This window comes from Telmatherina bonti (genome assembly GCF_933228915.1).
Source record: "Telmatherina bonti genome assembly, chromosome: 2".
Classification (NCBI taxonomy): domain Eukaryota; kingdom Metazoa; phylum Chordata; class Actinopteri; order Atheriniformes; family Telmatherinidae; genus Telmatherina; species Telmatherina bonti.
In genome coordinates this window covers 15,665,811-15,688,723 of record NC_136620.1, presented here as the reverse complement: position 1 = coordinate 15,688,723, position 22,913 = coordinate 15,665,811, and the positions used below count along the sequence as shown (strand labels likewise).

Below are 22,913 nucleotides of genomic sequence, written 5' to 3'. Positions count from 1 at the left end.
AAATTTCTGTGTTCAGATGACGTCCTGCTGTTAATGACCAAACTCCAGTCTGATCGTCCTGTAATCCCATATTCCTGTAACTTCACTCAGGCTTTCAGCCTCACGATCCAGTTTTGGTTGGATACCAAAGTTTCATTACACAGTTTGAGTGTAGTGTTCCTGTTCCCAGTTGCACCTAACCCCCGTAATAAATAATGTAAATTTGGTCTCTTGCACCTCCGTGTTGCATCCCCGATTTGACAAACTAACGACTCAACCTCATTGAACTTTGAGAGAAAATTGTACTGTGGATGCTGAATGGATGCTTTAAAGTTTTACCTTTTCTGCAGCACTTTTAGTTTTTATCGCCATCTGTTAGGTTGACATAGTTATTTAGTTGTTACTTCACCAAATCAGAGATCCAGAGACACAACTGTGGCTGTCTAGACCAATGACAGAGACAGTTACGTTCCAGGAACAGTTGTGACTAGCTTGGTTTTAACTAGTCAAGGCCCCAATCTGTCAAACAAAAGCTAAATGCAGCTTTTAAAGCTAAATTTTTCATTATTGAAAGTAAATTGTGATAAGAATTTGAAAATTTAAAGGGGAAAGAAAGTGGAAATGGAAAGGTATTTATAAGCAATCAGTATTTAATCATGAAATATTATTTCAATATGCAAATTCCTCTTTTCTGTTTCAATTTAAATGTGATTATCAAACACTTTGCAATTTGATTTCTTTTTGTATGACATGAGGAGACATGTTTGCCGGGCTGTACTCATAAAAGACATCATTTCATAGCATCTGCCTGGAAAAGTAAACGCTATGTCAAATAAAATAAAAAAGATCTAAGAATTACTTCATACTATAATTGTATTACAGCTGACGGTCATACTCAGTCCCATAAAATGAACATCTGTCTTCTCTCTTAGGAGGTTAAGGCACTTAATTTAGGATGAATAACTACATATTTATTGTTAATGTCTTCTCTACTGTAACTATCCTAGCTCATATAAAAGCAGATATTTAATCAATTCAGCCAGCTTACCACCGAACGGCTTATCAAGGAAGTGGCCGTAAATGGTTTTGTTGACCACACCCAGGTAGTTGGTGGCCTGCAGTGTGTAGTTGCCGTTGTTGTGATGTGTTGGATTTTTAAAAGTTAGACATCCTTCTATGTCATCCTTGTAAATGTCCATATCGGTTCGGACATACTCAGTATGGAAAATTTCCTAAAGAGAGAGGAAGAGAAGAGAGACCAACTAATAAATATATGTCACAAAAGTCTTTTTTTCAAAAGAATTTACTGCAAATTTCAACCTGATGTATTCAGTCTAGAATTGGCCATCTTGTATAAAGAAATGCAATAAGTAGAGTAAATACAGGTCACCAGAAAAGATGTCTAAAAGGCTTTGAAACATATCACAAACTCAGATCAATGAATGAATGAATAAATAGATGGACCCTGGGATGCCAGAAGGCGAAGCTCTCGATTTAAAAGTCAGTCTATGTTCCAACCCTCACCTACTGTATGGTCACAAGCGGTGGGTAGTGACCAAAAGAACAGGATTGCAAATACATACATAACACATAAGGGAATAAAAATCCCCTTTCAAAAAATTTGCATTTTAAGTAAAAAGCAACTTTGGCTCTACAACAAACGTTTCTAAAATATGATGTTTGAAAGAGACTTACTACAGTGGGATTATTCTTACTTGTTCTCTGTGGAACCATTTTAAGGTGGGGTGGGGCGAACCACGGACCGTAAACTCGATGCAGGTGTCATGGTGGCGCTCTGGCTCCTTCAGCCTCACAATGGTGGGAGGAACTGTAAGGAAAGAAAAAAACGCAGACCACTAAGAGTTCGTACTTTCACTATGTGACTGTTAATACTAGTGTTGCAGCGCGGCATAGAAATGCCGGGTTGGGATGCCTACAGTGTTATCTATCATTTACTGCTCCAGTCAATAAGTTATACTTATTGACTGGAGCAAAACAATTCCAAAACATGCCATCTTTATCATAAAGCTCTTTAACAACAACTGCAGCTGAAACTAAAGTTGTGGACTTATCCAATCACCTGACCTGGAAGATCAAGCAGGGATACACAGGTGGTGCAGCTTAGAGAAAAAAGTGAAGAAAATTATCTTTTAAGGACTTTAAAGTATATTAAAGAAGTTTAAAATGAACTTGAAAGTTCATCAAACAATCATTCGAAGTAGACCACAATGAGAGTAATGTGACATTTCTTGAGCGTTCCAGTTAAAAGATGTGTAGCTACCGTGTTGAACAGGCTGGAGATGTGAGAAGGAACTGACTGACAGTATTCCAGCTGAGATATTATGAAGGGATGAAATACTATCTGCAAAAGATGGTTTTACATTTTATCAATTTAATGGTTCAGTTCAGAAAGACTGTCCAGTTAAAGCCCCGATTGGTACCTGTTTCTGCTTTCTGGGTTGCCAAACTTACTGCCTGGGGGTCAAAACCAGGCCTCCAGCCGCTCCAATCTGGCCCACGGGATGGATTAGCTATATATATATATATAAATTACATACAAGTTAATTTAATATGGGTTATGGGGAAGCTGGAGCCTATCCCAGCAGTCTTTGGGCAAAAGGCAGGGTACACCCTGGACAGCTCACCAGTCCATCCCAGGGCCACATGGACAAACAACCACTCACGCTTACTCCTATGGGCAATTTAGAGTAACAAATTAACCTAACATGCATTACTTTAGACGGTGGGAGAAATCTGGAGAGAACCCACGCATACACGGGCAGAACATGCAAACTCCACACAGAAAGACCACTGTCCAAACAGCCAAGGGTCAAACCAGCAACCTTCTTGCTGTGAGGCCACTATGCCATTGTGCGTTTCCTTACATACAAGTTAGGAACTGTAATATTTTGATAAACCCAACTCATGCATTACTCTATAATATAAATGTAAAATGTTTGAAACAGGCAGGTAATTTGTTCAAGCTTATATATCTTTCTTTCTTACTATATCATACCTCAGTTTGTAATGTAAGGTGAGTCCGTTTAGATCAGAGGTGTCCAGCTCCGTTCCTCGAGGGCCAGAATCCTGCAGGTTTTCTATGTATCCCTGCTCAGACACACCTGATTCAAATTAATTAGTAGTAGAGCTTAATCAGTTGTGCACGTCATTGGCTGTTTGATCCATTAAATGGAAGCTAGATGTGTTGGAACAGGAATACATGGGAAACCTGCAGGACAGCGGCCCTCGAGGACCGACTTTGGACACCCCTGGTTTAGATGGTTAGAATTCCTCCACACATGTGGCAATGTACATGTATGTAAATAAAATAGCTTCTACATCTTGAAGAGTTACTCTGGACATAATGTGAAACAAATTTTTTGCCTAAGATTATTTCCCAAAGCATTTTAGAGCAAAAACTAGCTCCTAAACCTGAAAATGGTTGGGATTCACATAGACTCCTAAGAGTAAACTTAAGAGGAAATCCACCTGTCTTTTGGGTTGCTGTCTTCCATGCAACCCAAATAATTCTGGAAAACTTTAATCATGCTTTTGAAAGGGTATTGCCTCAATCTGAAGGGTAGCCTGACTGTGGTAGAGCTGGTCTTGGATGGCAAACATCACTCACAAAGAGAAATAACGCACTAACACCAGAGATGTGACTACATTCTGTTTTTTGGTACCGGGGAAATGCGGCTTTGTGGTACAGATGACCTTGTCACATCTCAGCCATTGATAAGCAGAGTTACTCATCAAACAATAAGTACCCCATGCAGACCCACATCATCCCACAGTTTTATGTAGCCTAATGGATGTTGGTTTTAATTTAAAATAACAAGTAAAAGTTTGAAAATAAACAACTGTGACACAGCATACGTTTTATTTTTTCATGTCTTTATTTGGATCCAGCAGCACACCTCCTGCTGTAGTGATGCACAGGATGGGTTTTTCCAAGGAGTCATAATCTACGTAAAATGTGCCAACCCGGCAAAATGAACCAACCAGCCGATTTTATTTGGCCAGAAAAAAATGCATGGCTGATGTTGCTTGTTGCTTATTTGACATAAGATTGGAGGTTACGCTCATTGCATAATTGTATTGTTTACCGGCCACACTTGCACCACAGTTTAAGTGAAAATGTCTTGACTGATGGCCCCTTAGGGTTATGGGTCTGTCTGTGCATCACTATCCTGCTGTAATATCTCAGTTCCTTATTAAAAGTTACTCTCAGCAGCTTTGTGAAAATGTTTTAAGAGGGAGCTCTTAACTAAAAACAATTTGTGCTATTTAGGAGTCCCTCTAGTGGTGAGATAAGATTCTTCGTGAATATGGCTTCAGACCTTTAAGAAAACAAAGAAAGATCACCCACCACCACCTTGAGCTGTGCTTTGGAGTAGATGAATATAGAAAGTTGATAGATGGAAGATTTTATCTCTTACACCACCATCAACACATGAGGAAGGATTTTCTCATCAGTATTCTGTTTTTGTCCATAACCAGCATATCGGCCAGAAACAGAAACTGGGGTTTTATAAGTGTGTGGACTTACAGTGCACAGTCAGCTGAATGGAAGCATTGCTCATTCCCACAATGTTGGCAGCTGTGCACATTAGCTGCAAGTTGTTGTCCTCTCTGCTCACGTTGGACAATGTTATGGCTGAGGAGTTAATATTGTTGCTGTGATGACTCTCCTGGATGACAAAAGAAACAGACATGAGCAAAGAAATAAGTAACATGTTTGCAGAAAGCAGAAAGGGGAAAAGCAGGGTTCTTGCAGGGTCTTCAAAAGTCTTAAATTTACAAATCTGGATTAAATACCTTAAGAAGTCCTTAAAGTGGAACTATTATGTGCATTTCAGGCTAATTTATTTTTATTTCTGAGCCCAGAAGGGCTGGGATTGATCGAGTTATTGTCCCAAATGGCTTTATTTACTTCAGACCGACACTCTCCGTAGGCTGTCAGATCAGCCTGCGGGCAAAACATGTGGATTGAGACTCTTCCGCATTAAGCCCCACCTCCCACCACTGCACTACATCGGAAGCGCGCACCGCACCTGCTTTCGCTGTCATTGTAACATCTCATAAACAGAAGGATTAGGCTAATATAAACTCAATAAAAAAAATAAATTACAATGTCAACACATAGCATACAGCCCTACATGTTGGAACCTGAATCAGAGCCTGAAAACGAAGTGGAAAACAGCAACCCACAGCAACGAATGCAGCAGGATGTCTCTCTTTGGTAAACTCACCAGCCATCGTTGGAAATAACTTTATACGACGTTTTCCACCCGCCTGATGTATTTGTACATGCCCTTGTTAACCAGTAGAAGGTAACCAATCACCGAACCTTATCCCCCGGGACGTCACAAGGATTTCCAAGTAGAGAAAACTCTCTAAAATGACGCGTTTTTCGTCGCCATGGAAACTGAACGGAGAGCGTGCTGGAACTCAAACTCAAACTCAAACATGCGTTTAGGTGATAAAAAACAGTGCCGTTCACATGTCTGATGAGGATTCAACACAGTAACACTGTAGAAAGCTCAGAAAACTCCATGGTAGGTTGAAAAAGATTTCAGCTTAAGTTGTACGCTGTATTGCATTACAATGTGTGGGAAAAATGTCCAAAATGCAAAGTGACAGACAGTGGTGAACTAATTCCTTCCGTTTCATCCCAACCGTTGTATAGAAACTGGGAACCAAGTATCTTTGACTTTGCTGGGAGAAATGATTGGAAGACATTTAACCAAACACGCCTTTATTATCATGCCAAAAAAAGATACCTGAGTAAAATGAGGAAATTTTCCTTTTTATGGTTGGACAAAAGGGTCATTCTCAGTCTGGTTGACGCAGGTGGAGAACCAGTTTATAGGTTGGTTCACCTTGTGCAAGACCAACATTAAACTGGGAATGATCACAATCAGGGCTATGGAGTGGCATTTGCAATCAGTGAATTTCACAGATGCCTAAAAAGCCAAACAGCAAGTTCCCTCTGTATTTATGTCTGAGTGGTCAGGTATAGAAATCCAGGAGACAGCATCGGACACTGTTAAAAATTCAGCAGTAGCAGCAGCTAAAGTCCACCTCTGCACGACAATTGGCTGAGCCACAGCCCTAAAGGCTAAAGTGTTACAGATGGTAAACACCGCTGCCAAACTTTTTTGACATAATCTTTAACAATTGAATGATCTTTGTTGTCATCATGATTTTGTGATCAAGCCGTTTAAGTGAAGCAAACCCTTGCACTTCCCGTACACACTCAGGTCAGTGGAATAATCTGTAACTGCTGGTGTAAACAAATGTATTTTCTAAAAACCTAGGAGTCGTTTATCTTTGCCAGTGTGGCTATGAAATTGTATTAAATTCTGTTCTAAAACTGTCATAAAAAGGTCTCGAGAAGGCTTAAACTGAACTTTTAAAAACCATGTAGGAACCCTGAAGAGATATACAGCACAGCCCTTTAGCAGAGAAGATGATGTAAGTCTTTATACAGTGCAGGGAGAATGAGACCATACAGGTACATCTCAGAAAATTAGAATATTATGAAAAAGTTCAATATTTTTCATCACTCATTTCAGAATATGAGTGAAACATTTCAAACATTTATTTCTTGAAAATTTGATGATTGTGGCTTATAGATAATGAAAACCCAAAATGCATTGTCTCAGAAAATTAGAATATTACATAAGATCATTTTTTAAAAAATGATATTTTAAACAGAAATGTCAGGCTTCTGAAAAGTATGTTAATTTCCTTGCACTCAATACTTGGTTGTGCCTCCTTTTGCATGAATTACTGCATCAATGCAGGAAGTGATCACCGTGTGGCACTGCTCAGGTGTAATGGAAGCCCAGGTTGCTTTGATAGCAGCGTTCAGGTCATCTACATTGTAGGGTCTGGTGTTTCATCTTCCTCTTGGCAATAACCCACAGATCCTCTATGGGGTTCAGATCAGGTGAGTTTGTTGGCCAATCAAGCACAGTAACACCATGGTCATTGAAGCAGCTTTTGGTACCTTTGGCAGTGTAGGCAGGTGCAAAGTCCTGCTGGAAAAAAAAAAAATCTGCATCTCCATAAAGCTTGTCAGCAGAAGGAAGCATGACGTGCTCTAAAATGTCCTGGTAGATGCTGTGTTGACTGTGCACTTCAGAAAACACAGTGGACTAACACCAGCAGATGACATGGCTCCCCAAATCATCACTGACCGTAGAAACTTCACACTGGACTTCAAGCAACATGGATTCTGTGCCTCTCCACTCTTCCTCCAGACTCTGGGACCTTGTTTTCCAAACGAAATGCAAAATTTGCTTCCATCTGAAAAGAGGACTTTGGACCACTGAGAAACAGTCCAGTCCTTTTTTTCCTCAGCTCAGATGAGATGCTTCTGACATTGGTTCTTTTATGTAGTTTTGGTTGTTCTTTATGCAGTGATATCTATCGATTTATCATTTTACACCCCATTAGCCTCATAATCTGATAACTGAGGCTGTCTGGATGTCTACTGGGATGAAAAGTGTTGAGCTTCTACACATGTTTTTTTTTTTACATAATGGACCAAAAGTAGTAAAACATGGTTTGGATTTTTCCATGTTAAAATGCCTAAAATTTTGGTTTATTGCTACTGGGACTCAATATTTTCATAAAACAACTGCTGGTAGGGCATAGGTGAGAAGGTGCTTGTCTCTTACAGTAGATTTACTGAGAGTAGATATGTGCATCTCATCCTTACCTTGTGCAAATTGCTGGAGACCAAGCCGTTGAAGGCCCATTCCACCATAGGTAGTGGGGATCCAGAACTGTTGCAGATCGCCGTAACTTGATAACCTTCCACAACGGTTAGGCTAGCATGGCTAACTCTGACAACAGGCGGGTCTGAAACAGAGAAACAGTGTTTTTCTGAACTCTAAGAGATCACAGGCACTACAGAAGTGCTTTCAGAGTCTGGAGGATGTCACTAAAGTTAGGAAAATGTCTAAACTCTCCATTCTGAGTGCCAATGTTTTTACCCTGCACTGATTTGTACAACAAAGAAATCCAGTCTCATTTTGCATGTAGGATCTCGGCTGTTACAGTAAGCTTGCTCACCTTCATTCTCACTCAGAGAGATTGGGTTGTCCCACCCAGCTTGACACACAACTGTATATAGCAAACATTTTACCACACTTGTAAAAGTTCAAACAAATTCCTTTAATAGCATCTGAAATGCCATCTAGCTATCTGTGACATGAATGCGTTATAACATGAGCCATGTACAACTACGGTTTTACAAACGCAGTTCATGTAGAGAGAAATGAGTTCTTGTAGTGTGAATCCGATAAAACTTGACTGGTTAGGTTTTACTATGAGGATGAAGTACAAAACTGTTAATCTGTACTAGGAAAGATTGTAGGCTAACATTGAGGCTTTGATGTTTTGGCCACAGGTTGCGTCTTGTAGTTGGTAAAAGGAGCCATTAACATTTCTATGGTGTGTCTATGTTATAATGTAGAGCAGTTCATATTAAAGAACACAGATATGCAAGCATACTCAAATGGACACACTTTTGTCCATCTCCTACATCATTTACCACCATAAATTGGTCAGTTTTTGGGGGGCTTGATGATCTGTCGCAGCAAACAGAACAATAACGCTGGAAGTTGTGGGGTCAGTGCTGGGCAGTAGAGCTGACATGCAACCAGGGGAAGGAAGAGGCCAGAGACAAAGTAGACAAGGTGGCAGGATCTTTTGAAAAAAGTCTGGCGATGCATTACCGCCATCAACCACAATCTGAAACTTACATCAAAATGTGACAGTGATCTTTGAACTCAGCACTGCCCACATGGGAATGAACTGAGGGCGGCGACGAATGCATGAAGACATTTGAAAAGGGAATGCCTATTTATGTACATAAGGTAGCATAAAAGGGCTTTATATGTCATTTCACATGGTAATGACATCCTCCATCATGTTTGAAATGTTAATTACCAGAAAAACAGAAATTCCATTTTGTTTGTAAGTCGTTTATAGTGTCAGGCCCAAAATCTTCCTTTTTTGATAAATCTTATAGTTAGGGGTGTTCTAGCCATCCTTTAGTCATGCTGCCTTTTGCTTCGCCTGCTGACTGATGTCCCATCATGCACTGAGCACATCCTTCCATTAATGACTCTGCCATGTATTAATTCACAACATTATTGGTATCATTAACTTCTCTTCTACTCTTCTTTCTCAGGAGGCTTCTCATGTATCAAGGTTGTGGTGGTTGTCGATCCCTCTTTCCTGTCCTCTCCATCCCCAATCACTCCAGGTGGATGGTTGCTCTTTCTGAACCAGGTAAAGTCTGTACGAATTGATTAAATTAAGAACCCTAAAATGACTTTGTTCTGAGTTGGTGCGCACAAATAAACCTAAACTGAATTGAATAATGCTGCTGCTTTTTGGTGGGTATGAATCGGGAGACTTCATGATGAACTGTGAGGAAATGCTGCGGTGAATAATTCAGGATATTAGGCACAACAAACCTGTCATAAGACAGCCACAACAAGCCAAAGAAATTACTAAAAATACGTCAATAAAACCACTCTTGACGGCTGAAAAGCTGATCATATGTCAAATGAACTTCTCACTAATGTGTTAATGTAGCAGTTTACACGTGTCTCATATTGGAAGTGATGCATTTCTGTTGCTGGGTCAGATTACTGCATCAATACATGATGAACAAGCCTCGAGGGGCCAATTCACACATGACACCAACACCTTCGGTTGCCTGAGAAGAGATCCTCATTATGTCTTCAAAGAGTCTCATTTGATGACATAGAATGAGATGTATTCTTATGGCCTGATCATCTGAATGAATACATTATGTTTCTCATTTTTTCTGACTTGTCATAGTGACTTTTTTGTTATGGATGTTGATATGTCTGCAATACTCAAAGGACCGTGGTCATATATACCTAAAGCCACCTGTGGAGTCAGTTTTACCCCATAGTAAATTATGTACCAGACATCACTTAGCTGTGGCACCATAGTGTTGTGTACAGTGTTACTGGGCAAATAGGTTGTTAATGGCAGAGAGATCCACTGACAGATAAAGCTCAGTGGATTTGATTTAGCCAGTTTACCAAAAAGGTTCCAGGTTTCAGGTGACAGAGGAACGACCTTATCATAGCTGGGTGAAGACATTCTGACAGGTGAGCTCAGTGGGAACAACTGCTTTTGTAGTTCAGCTATTTTGTTTGGAAACTTACACAACAGTATGGGCAAAGTGAACTCTGTGTCCGGAACAGCCAATAAGTTTCAGAGGATCCCAGTGTGATGGCTGTGTCTACAGCCTCACATAGGTGGAATCAATTTGGTGTGATTCATTCATTAGTTTTCTTTTTCCTTTGAGTTTCAGTTGCTCCAGTTCCTTGGCTGTGAACCAGCAGGTCGCCAAGGGTGGAGCCAGCTAATTGGACTAGACCATTTGCTTCAATACAGGGGGAATTTAGGGTTTTCTTTTGTTCATTTAGTGTGTGCCATTCCCTTTGTCTATTTTTGTTTGGGCTTATCAGCCACTATTTAATTTTTCCCTTGTGTGTCATTTCAGTTTGTTTCATTTGTTTGCTTGAGTTAGTTACTTCCATTAAAAGTTCTTTGAGTATAGTTTTGTTATGTTGACCTCTTTTATGGGCTCAATTTATTCATTCATGTTAAATTGTTTCTTCTTTTTTTGGGTTATAATAAAAGCCCCTATTTTTTAACTTCAAACCTGTGCCTGACTGTTCTTCACTGCTCGGTCCATCACACCCAGATTTAAAGATCTATCTTGTCCATTGTTGTCTTTATTAAAGTTCATTATAGTATCTCTTGTGTCCATTTCGTTTCTTGAGTAAACAGCAGCGAGTTCCTGTTATCAATAATTATCTGAGCTTGTTTGTAAAAAAAGCAAAAAAAAAAAAAAAAACAACATTTTTATTAATCCTAATCAAAATTAGCTTGTGTTTATGTGATGCACATTTTACAAAGGTTTGTAATGTCCTTCCTTTATACAGTATTTGTAGATGCTCACAAACTGGCTTCTTTGGAGGTGTCCATTTTTTAAAATTGGTCCAACTGGAAAAGCAAATACCTGGTAATGACGTCACCTACTCTGGATCATTCGAAATTCCAAGAAACAACTGGAACACACCATTAGTTTACATTTTCAGTTTAAAGCATGAGTTTTAATGCGCTCCATAACTGCTGATAAGTTTTCATTTAGTGTGTAGAAAGAAGTTCCCACCTGCAAAATTTCCTCTTGCCTGAGTCACATTTATGAACACAAATAAATTTTATAGCTTAAGTAAAAACTGTTTATGTGGAAATAAACACTTGATCTTACCACAGTTGCTGACGTTCATTTCCTGAAGTGGTATTTTCATGCCGTTACTGACACAGTATAACTGCTGGCTGCCAAGGCCTGCCCCTCCTCTCTCTTGCCATAGCTGCAGCCAGCGAATCTTACAGCCACAGGTAAAAACCAGCTCCTCTAAATGCCTGGAAACAGGAACATTGACATTATCATGTAACACAAATTAACAATAAAAGGTCCATTATTGAGTTGAATGTGGGACATGTGTGTTTTTAGTTGTTTTGAAGTTGTATTTTCTGTCTCTAAGTAGAAGGTAATTAATGTTGCTGAGATTTAAGACCTGTTCTGGCTGTGTGTGAAAATTTTGAATTGCTGACATTAAACTAAGAGGCAACAGACAGGTAGACTGCACACTGAATGGGAAGGTTTAGATGTGGACACATTTCAATGGAATTGGGCTCCAAACTAACTTTTTGAATTGCTTGTACTGGTGCACCTAACTTTTTAAAGTGGGTTCACTATATATATATATATATATATATATATATATATATATATATATATATATATATATATATATATATATATATATATATATATATATATATATATATATATGATATCCTTGTACTGGTGCACCTAACTTTTTAATGTGGGTTCACTATACAGAGATATATATATATATATATATATATATATATATATATATATATATATATATATATATATATATATATATATATATATATATATATAAGTGGATGGCAAATCTAATCAAATTCTTTCTATTTTGAGTCAATCAGTGTAAATTCTTTTAGAGCTTTAATCAGCCCAGTTAGCAGCAGATCTTTATTTTTCCTGATTTCCATTATCACTTATTTTATCTAAATATGTGCACCTTTATTCAGATATTCTGAAATATTCCTGATATATTAAGCATATACAGACCACAGGCCTGATGCACTTTCTAGCAGCTTTACTTCTGTTTATGTTCGGTTCTAGATATTCGCTTGCAAACTTTCTTTAACATGTAATATTTTCCTCCTTTAAACTTAAAAAGCCCTGAAATGTGAATTAGTGTTTAGTTTTTTGTATCACAACTGAAGCACCAAACCATTTTCTTGTATCTACACCACAAACAACGTCTGCATTGATGACACTGAAGTCAGAAGAAATCCCAGATGGACTTACAGTTCTGAGAGCTGTAGAGGTTTAAAGATCTCCCAGGAAATCTCTGTCAGCAAGGGATTCTTGGACAAATCTCTGAGGGAAACAATGACAGATTAGATCTAACAGGAACATGTTAAATTCACACGACTTATACTGCACGTTTAGAAGAACGACACATGAAGACACACTCCCTTTCCAGGTCATTTGCAGCTCATTTTTTATGCCTGCTAGCATCTAGAAAACAGCCACAATTGCCTGAACATGGCTGAACAACTGATGCTGGCTGGTGAGCAGCCTAAACATAACTAGTTACTGTTGCTTAGAATTCTTGCTTGGCCCTGCCTATGTGTATTTTATTCAATTCTATTCTACTTTATTCTACTTTTGCCAAGGTTTATGCTACTGTTTGCTCAGCTGGACTTTGTTCTGGTAGCTTACTACAAACACCAGCTCATTCAGCCTGGAAAATGTCTTGCCGGTTGTTGTCTTTTGCTATGCTTCTGATTTAAATCATTTGCCCTACTCTGACCAAGGCATTTCAGGCAGCTATACAATTAGCACCACACAGTTCCCAATCCAGTACAACATGACAGCTGTCAGGCTGCTGGAAAAAGTCTTTTGAGCAAGAAGTAAATACAATCATTTGCAACCCAAATGAAAGAAATAGCCTACTGGCATACAATGTCTGCAAATACAACAGGTGGGGGTAATGGGGTGTACTGTCATCCTTAAAAAAAGAAAGAACACATGTATGAATATGAGTCTCTTTGTTTTAAATGTAGGCCTCATTTATTTCTACTAAGAATTTCATAAATTGACCAACCTACAAGCTGAGATGTATAATCCAGATGCCATAAAGTAGAAGTCCTGCCATGTTTTTGGATCTACCAAAAACATGACAAATGCACATGGTTGTGCATTTAGGGGGGTGTATTTACTAACAGGCTGGTTTAGTGACTGGTTGGAACAGCTGCTGGACAGGACTTTTATTTTATAGCACCTGGATTATACACTTCTGTCCACAGCCCTCTTAAACACACCAGCTCTTGGCTTGTAGAACAGAAAACTGTTTTTCAACATTTTAACGAATCATGCACTGACCCGCGATGTTTTACTATAATGTTGATTATGGATATCCAAGCTACACAGGGGAGCAATCATTTGCTCTTATTACTCTGGGATATACATCTGCCGCAAAAAAAGCCTAGTTTGGCCTCAGTTGATGACTGCAGAGTGCATGGAAACCTAATGACCGTGGCCATCCGGTGACACATGGCCTTTAAGACTTGGACAGCATTTCTAAAAAAAAAGGATTGGGGGATCCCAGCTGTGACATGCAATACTTCTCATTTGCAGGTATGCATGATTCTTCTCCAAATCCTCCAACAGCTCCAAAACTGCAATACTCATGAAGCAATATGTTTTGTTCTCTTGTTCATCCCAAAAATATTCACATGAGGGTGAAAAACATGTTCTCTGTTTATCCTTTCAGTTCGATGTCTCCTTCTTGTGACAATAAATGCAGCAATGTGCACAATTACGCACACAAGATGTTTGCACATCCTTTTAAAACATGTTAAATATAAGTGCTTAATTTCTATATATCACATTGCAGGTACTAACTTAATGTATTTACATTTTGTCCTCCCAACACATGCAAATGACATGCTCCATATTGCATATTCATTGCAACAGACTGCATGCAGACACATTTTCTTGCACCTTTGAAAGACGCAACCCTCAATGTGCGCTGTAAGTAAATCAGTTTGTACTTGTGTGTGTGTGTGTGTGTGTGTGTGTGTGTGTGGTTGTGTGCGCGTGTGAAAAGAGTTTGCACACGTTGTAGTACACACAAACCTTCAGTAAATATGGCCCTAAATGTGTTACAAGATTAGCTTTGGTTGTAGAAAGTGTGAAGTTAGACTGACTGTTGACTGACTAATATACTTACATATGTATGTAATTACTCACTTATTCAATAATTCTTAGGTGAGCATGTAGTTTATGTGTGTACTTACATGTATTGTAGATCAGGGTTTTTGGAGAAGACGTGAGTCTGGATGGTATGCAGTTTGGTTCGTGTAATTGTTCTATAACAGACAAAACACAAAGAGCATAAACACAAACATACAGACAAAGAGAAAGAAAAGACATGAGACATTAAATAAGAATTAGTTGTCTACAGTAAGGATGGAACAGGAACTAAAGATGAGTGATACATGAGGCAGGACCACAACTGCAGGCTGGAGACAGTACATGATGCAGTAGCAGGGGGGAAGATGCAGGCACAGCATAACCAGGTGACGAAATAGTACACAGGAACATGTGCACTGAGTTCAGGCTGAAAGTATCAGAGTCAAAGTGGAAGAAACTTTCGAAAGAAGGTGGAGAACAACAGAGCACAGACTCAGAGGGACTTCCAGGTCCACAGTGATGAACTAATGATGGTTAAACAATATTAAAGACCCTGTCCGTAACTTTTCAACTATTAAAATATGCGCTTATGACCCACTTTGATGGCGCATCTAAATTCACTCAGCATATTTCCTGAGCTGTCAATGGCCAGTGGCGACCCGCTGCTGAAAAGCCACACTATACAACTTTCTGAACCGGGACCGATTTGACGTTTTGCTTCACGGTATAATAAGGAATTGGCTGTTTTGAGCATGCAACGTTGCTGATTCAGCAAAGAAATGCAAGCAGGTTAAAAGAGAGAAAGAGACAAAATCAGAGTCATCTAAGATTGTCTTTTGCTGCTGAGCTAACAGGTCAGGTAGGATGCAAGATGGATGCCGAATTAGCCGTCAATAGGGGACGTTACGGGGAAAAAGTTCTGTCTGTGTCTTTAAGGTGGCTGACAAGCTGTAGAAGGACATGCAGTGATAGATGTAACCATTCTAATAGACACCAACATCAAGAAGGAACATGAGCAAGAAATGAAGGAGGAAGCTCAAAAACATGTGGAGTTGTCTTGAGTTTCAGCCGAGACTCCTAAAATTAGGAAAGTGCATCAAAACGATCCAGGAATAACATCAGAGATCTCCAACCTCACAGCACAAAGGACCCGACCCTGAAGTAGGGACTGCCGACATGAGGGTGATTGTGGAAGCTTTCCTGTTTCGTGTTTTGTTGTAGTTGTTAATTTTTGAAAGTGCCTTTGTCTAATTTCTTTTAATATAACATTGTTGTAATATTCTAAAATGGTCTTGAACAATGGCTTTCCAGCTTTCTGAATGTCTTCTAGTGCTTTGTTTGGTTTCAGCTTTTTTCTTTTTTTATCCTGGGCTTGCTCAACTTTAAAAACATCCATGGATTTCATTGTAGCCCAGGAATCTGCAGGGTGTTTCTGCCTCTTTGTTCATCAGGTCCAGCCAGGTTGAGAGAAACAGGCAGACCATTTAAATGCTGCATAAATTACCCCATCACTTATTTGTTGGACTTACCACCAGTAACCTCTATTTTTACCAGAAATATTTGCTCTTGAACAGATTACAGATTTGTACAGATTGTACAGATTACAGTTTGTTGCTGTATACATATACATATATATGGAGGAAAACTTTATACCAACCAGATTTGCAGATATGTTTATGGAAACAATGCGACCTGCAATTAACAGCAACACACAGATGTCTTAATACTTACAGCCTCTGTAAACCATGGAAAAGCTCCAAATCCATATTCCTTAATGTGTGCAGGCCAGTCCAGTTCTCAATGTGTCTGGAGAAAAACAAAGGCAATCAGAAGCTGAAGAAGAAAAGGAGAATGGAGGACATTTGAAAATTTCACATGTTAAAATTTATTTGGCAATGTGTGATATTGCATCATATGCTACACTTTCTCCATCAGCCGGTTTAATGTTAGATTTCAGCAGAACTGATCATGTCCGCTTTCAGTATGATGTGATATTGATGTGGAAATGGACGGAAGATGACACTTAATTTTTCATTTAAACACATTTGGAAACATGGATTGCTTTGTGATGACTATTTTTATTTTCTAAATAATTCCGATAACACTTTCTATGCAGCTCACACATTTCATGCATAACAACCGAATGCAAAAGCAGTAAACTGCAACTGCAGCACTTTTTACTAGATGGATACACAGAAAATAGAACCTTATTGTCTGTCCGGAGTGATAACAGGAATCCTCCTTAAACAGGCTGAGAGGGTTATGTTTAAAACATTAGAAAATAAACTAAATGTTTAAAAAAGAAATGTTTTTACTATTAAAAAAATGTGCAAAAAAATACAATGAGAAAGGTAAGAGAAAGGAAGAAAAAGATTACGTGCTTTTTTGATAGTTATGATGGAGGGAATGAGGTTTATTTGTAGATATTTCTTTTTGTTTTTATAAGTTTACTTTATCGGCATCTTTATAAATTATTATTGGTAGTTGGAATAATGTACTTCAGATAAAAAATAACTCACTACTCAATATATTATAAACACATTTATAAGCAGCTGTGATGCACTTCTTGTATGCAACTAAATCAGTGTGTCATGGTTGAGCTGTTCTTTCAGTTGTTTGTTCAGGAATCAGTTAATTTTATTATCTGATAAGATATTCAATGTATAAAATATTATATATATTATAAATTAATATATTATACATATAGGGCAAGATCGACTAAGATCCCAAATCAGATAATAGTTTATTATCTGATTTTTCATTTTAGGTGAAGAAACAAAAGCCAGACAAAGTGACTTTTTTTGTGTTTCTTTTTTTTTTTACGTCTTGGACAGAGATGAAAACAAAAGCAGAATATACACAGCCCATGATGATGATAACCATAAGGTGTCCTTTCTGAAAAGTAAAAAAAGAAAAAAAAAACAACCAAAAAAACAGCGCGTGTAACACTGACAGGATAAATACTGGAAACCTTGTGTGGTTAAATTGACACTGCCGTCACCTTTCTCCAATATAATCACAATTTGTAGCACAAACTGAAACAGTAGACGCTCTGCTCTTTGTGTGTGACTCCTTTAGTGTAACTTACAAATGCTCCTGTTATCCCATATTACATACAGTCTCAGACTAGAGCTGTTTTCAGGGATAAATCGATACCATGTAAGTGATAAGGATGGCATACGTCCCTGAGAACAGACCCTGAATAATCAGAGCTGTTACTGATCAGACCCCTTGTAATGTCTTGTCTCCCAAACACCAAAATGGCCGCGGGATTAAAAAAGTTTACGCTTCACAACAGAAGTTCAGAGTCCATTTAGTAACATCATGCTGGCTCTCTGAATCAATATTTGTCACAGCTGAGAAACTCTGAATGAAATCAAGCAAACAGAGCTGTTTTTCTTTCACATGCAACCGTACTTTCTGCTCATAACTGTAAATTAACGCACATGCGGTCACTGTTTATCTACAGATAACACACTCTATCACCAATAACTCCAATAAGTTAAACTATAGTCACACATAGATAGTAAAAACATGGCAACAATTTATTCTAATATCACAATAATCAAACTTCTCACACCAGTTGTGATAAAGAAGGCAGTGAAGGAGTTTTTCTTTCTTCTCCCTCTGGGTTGCTCTGAATAAAAACTGTTTATCTAATAAAAATCAGTAATTAAATTAAAATCTGACCTCATTCTTCCACCGAAGCGAGACATCCTTCTGATCTATCTGTAATCAATAGTTCTGGATATAATTGACATTCTCTGACAACATTAGTGCATTAGTGATAAAAAATATTGACTTGCTTTTCATTGTCGTTATAACATTTTGATATTGACATTGGCACAATATTGATCCTCAGCTATTGATGTTCCGCCATAATGCATCTCATAACGAGCTTTTCTGAATGCAGATTCGTGGAAATCAGGACAAATATTTAATGTTATTGGGACCATTCAGCCTCACAGAAGCAGAGGAGGCGGCTTAGATCAGGTCACCTTTGACCCTACTGATGAAAAATGCTTCATTTAAATTGCAAGTAAATATTTAAGTCATTCAATGTATCAAATATTATTCATTCATTCATTTTCCTAACCGCTTAATCCAATTCAGGGTCACGGGAAGCTGGAGCCTATCCCAGCAGTCTTTTAGGCGAAAGGCAGGGTACACCCTGTACAGCTTGCTAATCCATCGAAGGGGCTGTTTAAAATATTATATATATTATAACGTAATATATTGTACATATAGGTCCAGATCGACTAAGATCCCAAAGTACGAGTAGTCATTTGTGTGCAATCTAAAATTTTGCACATGGAGCTGAACCACAGTTTGCAGGTGATTTACTGAGTGCAGCAGGTGCAAACATGTTGGAGAGACCCTGTTTAAATGAGGGTTTTGTATGTTTCGTGGTTTGCTGCATGGTGAGCTTATAATATTATAATCTGTTATTATATCTATAGTATGATAACAATATTTATTTTTTTAAATTCATTATCAGAACCGCTTAATCCGATTAAGGGTCGCATGGGAGCTGGAGTCTCTCCCAGCAGCCTTCGGGTGAGAGGCGGAGTACACTCTGGACAGGTCACCAGTCCATCGCAGAGAGACAAACAACTATTCACTCTTACGCTCGCTCCTAAGGACAATTTTGAGTTACCAATTAGCTAATGCATGTCTTTGGACAGGGGGAGGAAGCTGGAGTACCTACATGCACGGAGAGAACATGCAAACTCCACGCAAAAAGGCACCGTTTGAGTCTCCCCAGCTGAGGATCAAACCAGTAACCTTGCTGTGAGACCGCAGTGCGAACCACTGCATCACCGTACAGCCCTGTCATGTTGTGTTGTCATTAGTCAAAACAACCCAAACAAACATTCAGCTAAAGATCTTACTCAAGTAAACATACTTAGTGGGCCTGTTATACTCAGTTATCATTTTCCATATTAAAATCACCAGACTGTTCCAAAAATATTCATGTTATTAATTAAAAAGTTGTTGCTGTTTTCATGAGAAGATCAGGAGGCCGTATGCTTGTTTGATCTGTGGGCTTAAGGGTACTGTATTTATAGTGTTATCCAGATGAAACACGGTGGTTATAACACACCATCTGCTGATTCTTCACTGCATTTTAGTTTAAAAAATGTTTGATATCGATGCAGTTGATGTCAATTATGGCGTGATCCAGGCGGTGACACAGTTATAACACAACTTTGGCTAAATTGCAAGATTAAATAAATACAATTAAATATTTTATGAATTCATTAAATATTTAATGAATTCATAAATAAATATATTAGTATACATTTTTAAAGGTCAAACGCTGATCGGAGCATTTCGGGATGAAGCAGGAACATCTTTATTTCATTGCTATTATGTGTGCATTTGTAAATGAAAAGTGTTTATTTTACATGCTCTTACTGACAAAGCTCCACTGGATCCTAAAGATCTCAGAGATCCAGATTTTTCTATCAGAGCTTCGCTCTCAGACTGCAGGTTTACTTGTAAATCCCAGAGGTTTGGTTATCAGACCCCTCTCTGGGAAACCAGCCCCTGGTTTGCCTTGCCTTTGCAGACACCTTTCTAAAGTTTTTCTTACTGATAAATCCCATGGTTAGGTCTGCCTGCGTGGTCCACATCCAACCCTTTAGTCCTGCTGCTGTGGGCCAGTCCAGGAAGTAGACCATCTTTCATTTCTGCTGTCACATTTCACTGTACGTCAGAGAAGATAAACTGTAGGCTACTGTTTTCAACAATTTCAAGGACATCTGGAAGGCCTTGCACAGTCATTAGTAATCTTTACAATGCTAGCTAATGCTAACAGAGAGACGAGGGACAGCGGTGTTGCTGAGGGTAAATACTTAATTTGGAGATTCTGTGAAATGTAATGGTATTTGCTCTCCGATCAGACCGAGTCTAGCAGACGATCCTGATGTAAATGCCACCTTACATCCAGTCTGATACTGAGGAGAATTGAGGAATAGCCGTAACTTTGGAAAATAACTACGGATAATAGCGGATTCCTTTTGTCTTTTGATGTCATTATCTGGAAAAACCAATAACCTCTTATTTCAAACAGAGACATGCATTGTTGTCTTTGTTATGTTTTATTTCCACTAACATTTGACTGTAAATAGCACCGAGTTCAATGCAAAAACGGAAATCTAAGTAAGATTAAAAATCTTAAACTGAGTACACATATGCATATTTTTATTAAAGGTAAGGTAATTCTTAGTTTTTATGCCAGAGAAGTCCTCTTGTTTTAAGAGTAATTTTATTTGTTTTGGGAAGTCTTGACAAGCCAAATTTTCTTGTTCTGTTGGCAGATAATTTATCTTATTTTAAGCAACATTTTCCTAATTTTTGTATATTTTTTTCTTGTTTTTTAAGGCTGAGTTTTTGCAGTGTTGGAGTCACACGTCAATAACGTGTTTTCTTGGTGCACATTTGTATAACTGGTTTGTGATTTTCAAGTTTTATGAAGGGATCGAATTCAGGTTTACATTTGACCTCTTCAAGCTGCATCCAGCTTGTTTTGTTTGCTAATGTGTTATGTTTTTGGTCAAAACAGAAAGACTTATTAAGGTGGACTTACTGAGCTACTTGAAGACAAAAAAATCCTTAATTCCTGAAATGAATCTAAATCCTGGTCGATCCAGAGGACGACGGTTTTCTTTAGAAAAGTCCAGCTTTCAGTGGCTAATCTTAATTCAGTAGAAAATAATGTTTTGAGATTTTCCATTTTGGTTCACTTTTTTTTTTTTTTTTTTACTGAAATTGAACATTTCCATTTTGGTTACCGTCAACATGACCAGGAAAGACTTGGTACAGACCAGCCATATTCCCTCAGTTTTCCAAACAGCCAGCCATGTTAGTAAAGGCTTTCTCAGCTGTTACCAGGACAGATACATTCAGGACAGATCACCAGTCCACCACAGGGGAACAAACACGCACACCTCAGAGTCACCAGGAAACGTATTATCATGTTTTAAACTGCAAGAAAATAATCCAGAGAGAAACCACAGCTGCACAGAGAGACCATGAAAACTCCACACAGAAAGAAGAAACAGCCTCAAACCAGGAAACTTCCAGCTGTGAAGCAGCAGATCTAAACAACACACCACCATGCACCCCAACATGCTTTCAGGAATTATTAGATTTTTTTCAAGACTTTATTTGTATCTTTACTTGGACTAGATGGTTCAGATCCATGGAGCAGAACAACATAGATGAGGCAGCTGTGACAGCTTCCGTCAACTCTGAGGATTCTTCTTTTTTTTAAATAAACCAAAAAAAACCCCAAACTTATTTAATATTATCTGATGAGCAGGTCAGATATTACTGTAAAATGTAGAAGGAATCAAGAAAGTAAAGTAAACAAACTTCCATGAATGTGCCTCTTACTGCTTCTTTTATACTTCAATATGAAACTGACACATCTGACATCAGGAATTTTTACATTTCCAGATTTGTTGAAGCCATTTCAGAACTTTTAAGGATGTTGCAGGCTATGGAGTACAGCTACAATTTTTCAGAAGATGAAACAAATTTTTTAATATATTCTCAATTGATCTTCTGTGTAAACATCTTGCTGACATGACGCAGAGAAACTTTGATGTGTCTGACAAGAAAAGGTATAGTGTATCCCAGTCAAACGTTTTCAAAACATGCATAAAAAAAAACTGAACTATGCTATAAATAAAATATAACTCTAAAAAAAAGAATTATTTATGGACAGCAACATGCAACATGTGTGTGCCTGGTATGTACATAATATATAGTTTTAATTTCTTTTACTTTTGATTGCTTTTATTGTTTTATCTTTTATTCCCTTAACTTCTATTGTTCTAATTTCACTACATGTCTTTACTGTTCAGCACTTTGTTGCGGCTGGCGTTGGGTGAAAGTGCTATATATATAAAGTTGAGTTGAGTTGAGTTGAGTAACAATAATAATGAATTCACTTTATGTTTTAGTCCAGTTCCGATTTCACACTGAAAGTATTAGAAATGTTAAAATTCTTGCTTTTACCACACGATATGTCCACATCAGACCTGTTTCTTCTTTTTGTCATAAATGGGCTGAAAAAGCTTTTGTTTGTTGATTGTTTTTGTTTTGTCTGAAATCGGACATTTAAGAAGCGCAGTTGCCATAAACAACCCAGTGAAAGCTGTTGTGTGGCGCAGCAGAACTTACATGCTGGTGATGTTCTGGAAAAGATCTTCGAAACTGTCGGTGCTGTTCGGGGAGCTGGCGTTGCTTTGGGACAGCAGAGGGAAGAACTGGCTGCTCTCTGACTTGTTGCAGAAGATCTCTGTGAAGGAGCAGGAGCAGGTGGGCGAGCAGTCCGGCAGGGAACTCAGGTTGTTGTGGAACAGAAAGACAAGCAGGACCAAAACCTTCCAGGGGAAACTTCGCAAACCGCGTGCGCCAAACGAGCATCCAAACACATCCATCCTGAAAGGATCCGAGTCTTTCTGATCTGTGAACCGCAGCAACAGCAGAAAACACCCAAAGCGCGTGTTTAAAGTTGGCTCAGCGCGCG

At 38.4% G+C, this 22,913-nt stretch overlaps 1 protein-coding gene across 1 annotated transcript in view; it reads right to left on the bottom strand.

Annotated features, from left to right (window-relative positions):
• LOC306768148 (NT-3 growth factor receptor-like) overlaps positions 1–22,913 on the bottom strand; it is a gene marked incomplete at both ends in the record, with an annotated part of 57,280 nt that overhangs the window by 16,059 nt on the left and 18,308 nt on the right. Inside the window, 9 exons of the mRNA XM_079256380.1 lie at positions 1,028–1,211; positions 1,695–1,807; positions 4,529–4,670; positions 7,709–7,851; positions 11,318–11,472; positions 12,479–12,550; positions 14,476–14,547; positions 16,103–16,177; positions 22,565–22,767. Coding sequence (XP_079112506.1) covers positions 1,028–1,211; positions 1,695–1,807; positions 4,529–4,670; positions 7,709–7,851; positions 11,318–11,472; positions 12,479–12,550; positions 14,476–14,547; positions 16,103–16,177; positions 22,565–22,767 — 1,159 coding nt within the window. The remainder of the gene's footprint in view (positions 1–1,027; positions 1,212–1,694; positions 1,808–4,528; positions 4,671–7,708; positions 7,852–11,317; positions 11,473–12,478; positions 12,551–14,475; positions 14,548–16,102; positions 16,178–22,564; positions 22,768–22,913) is intronic.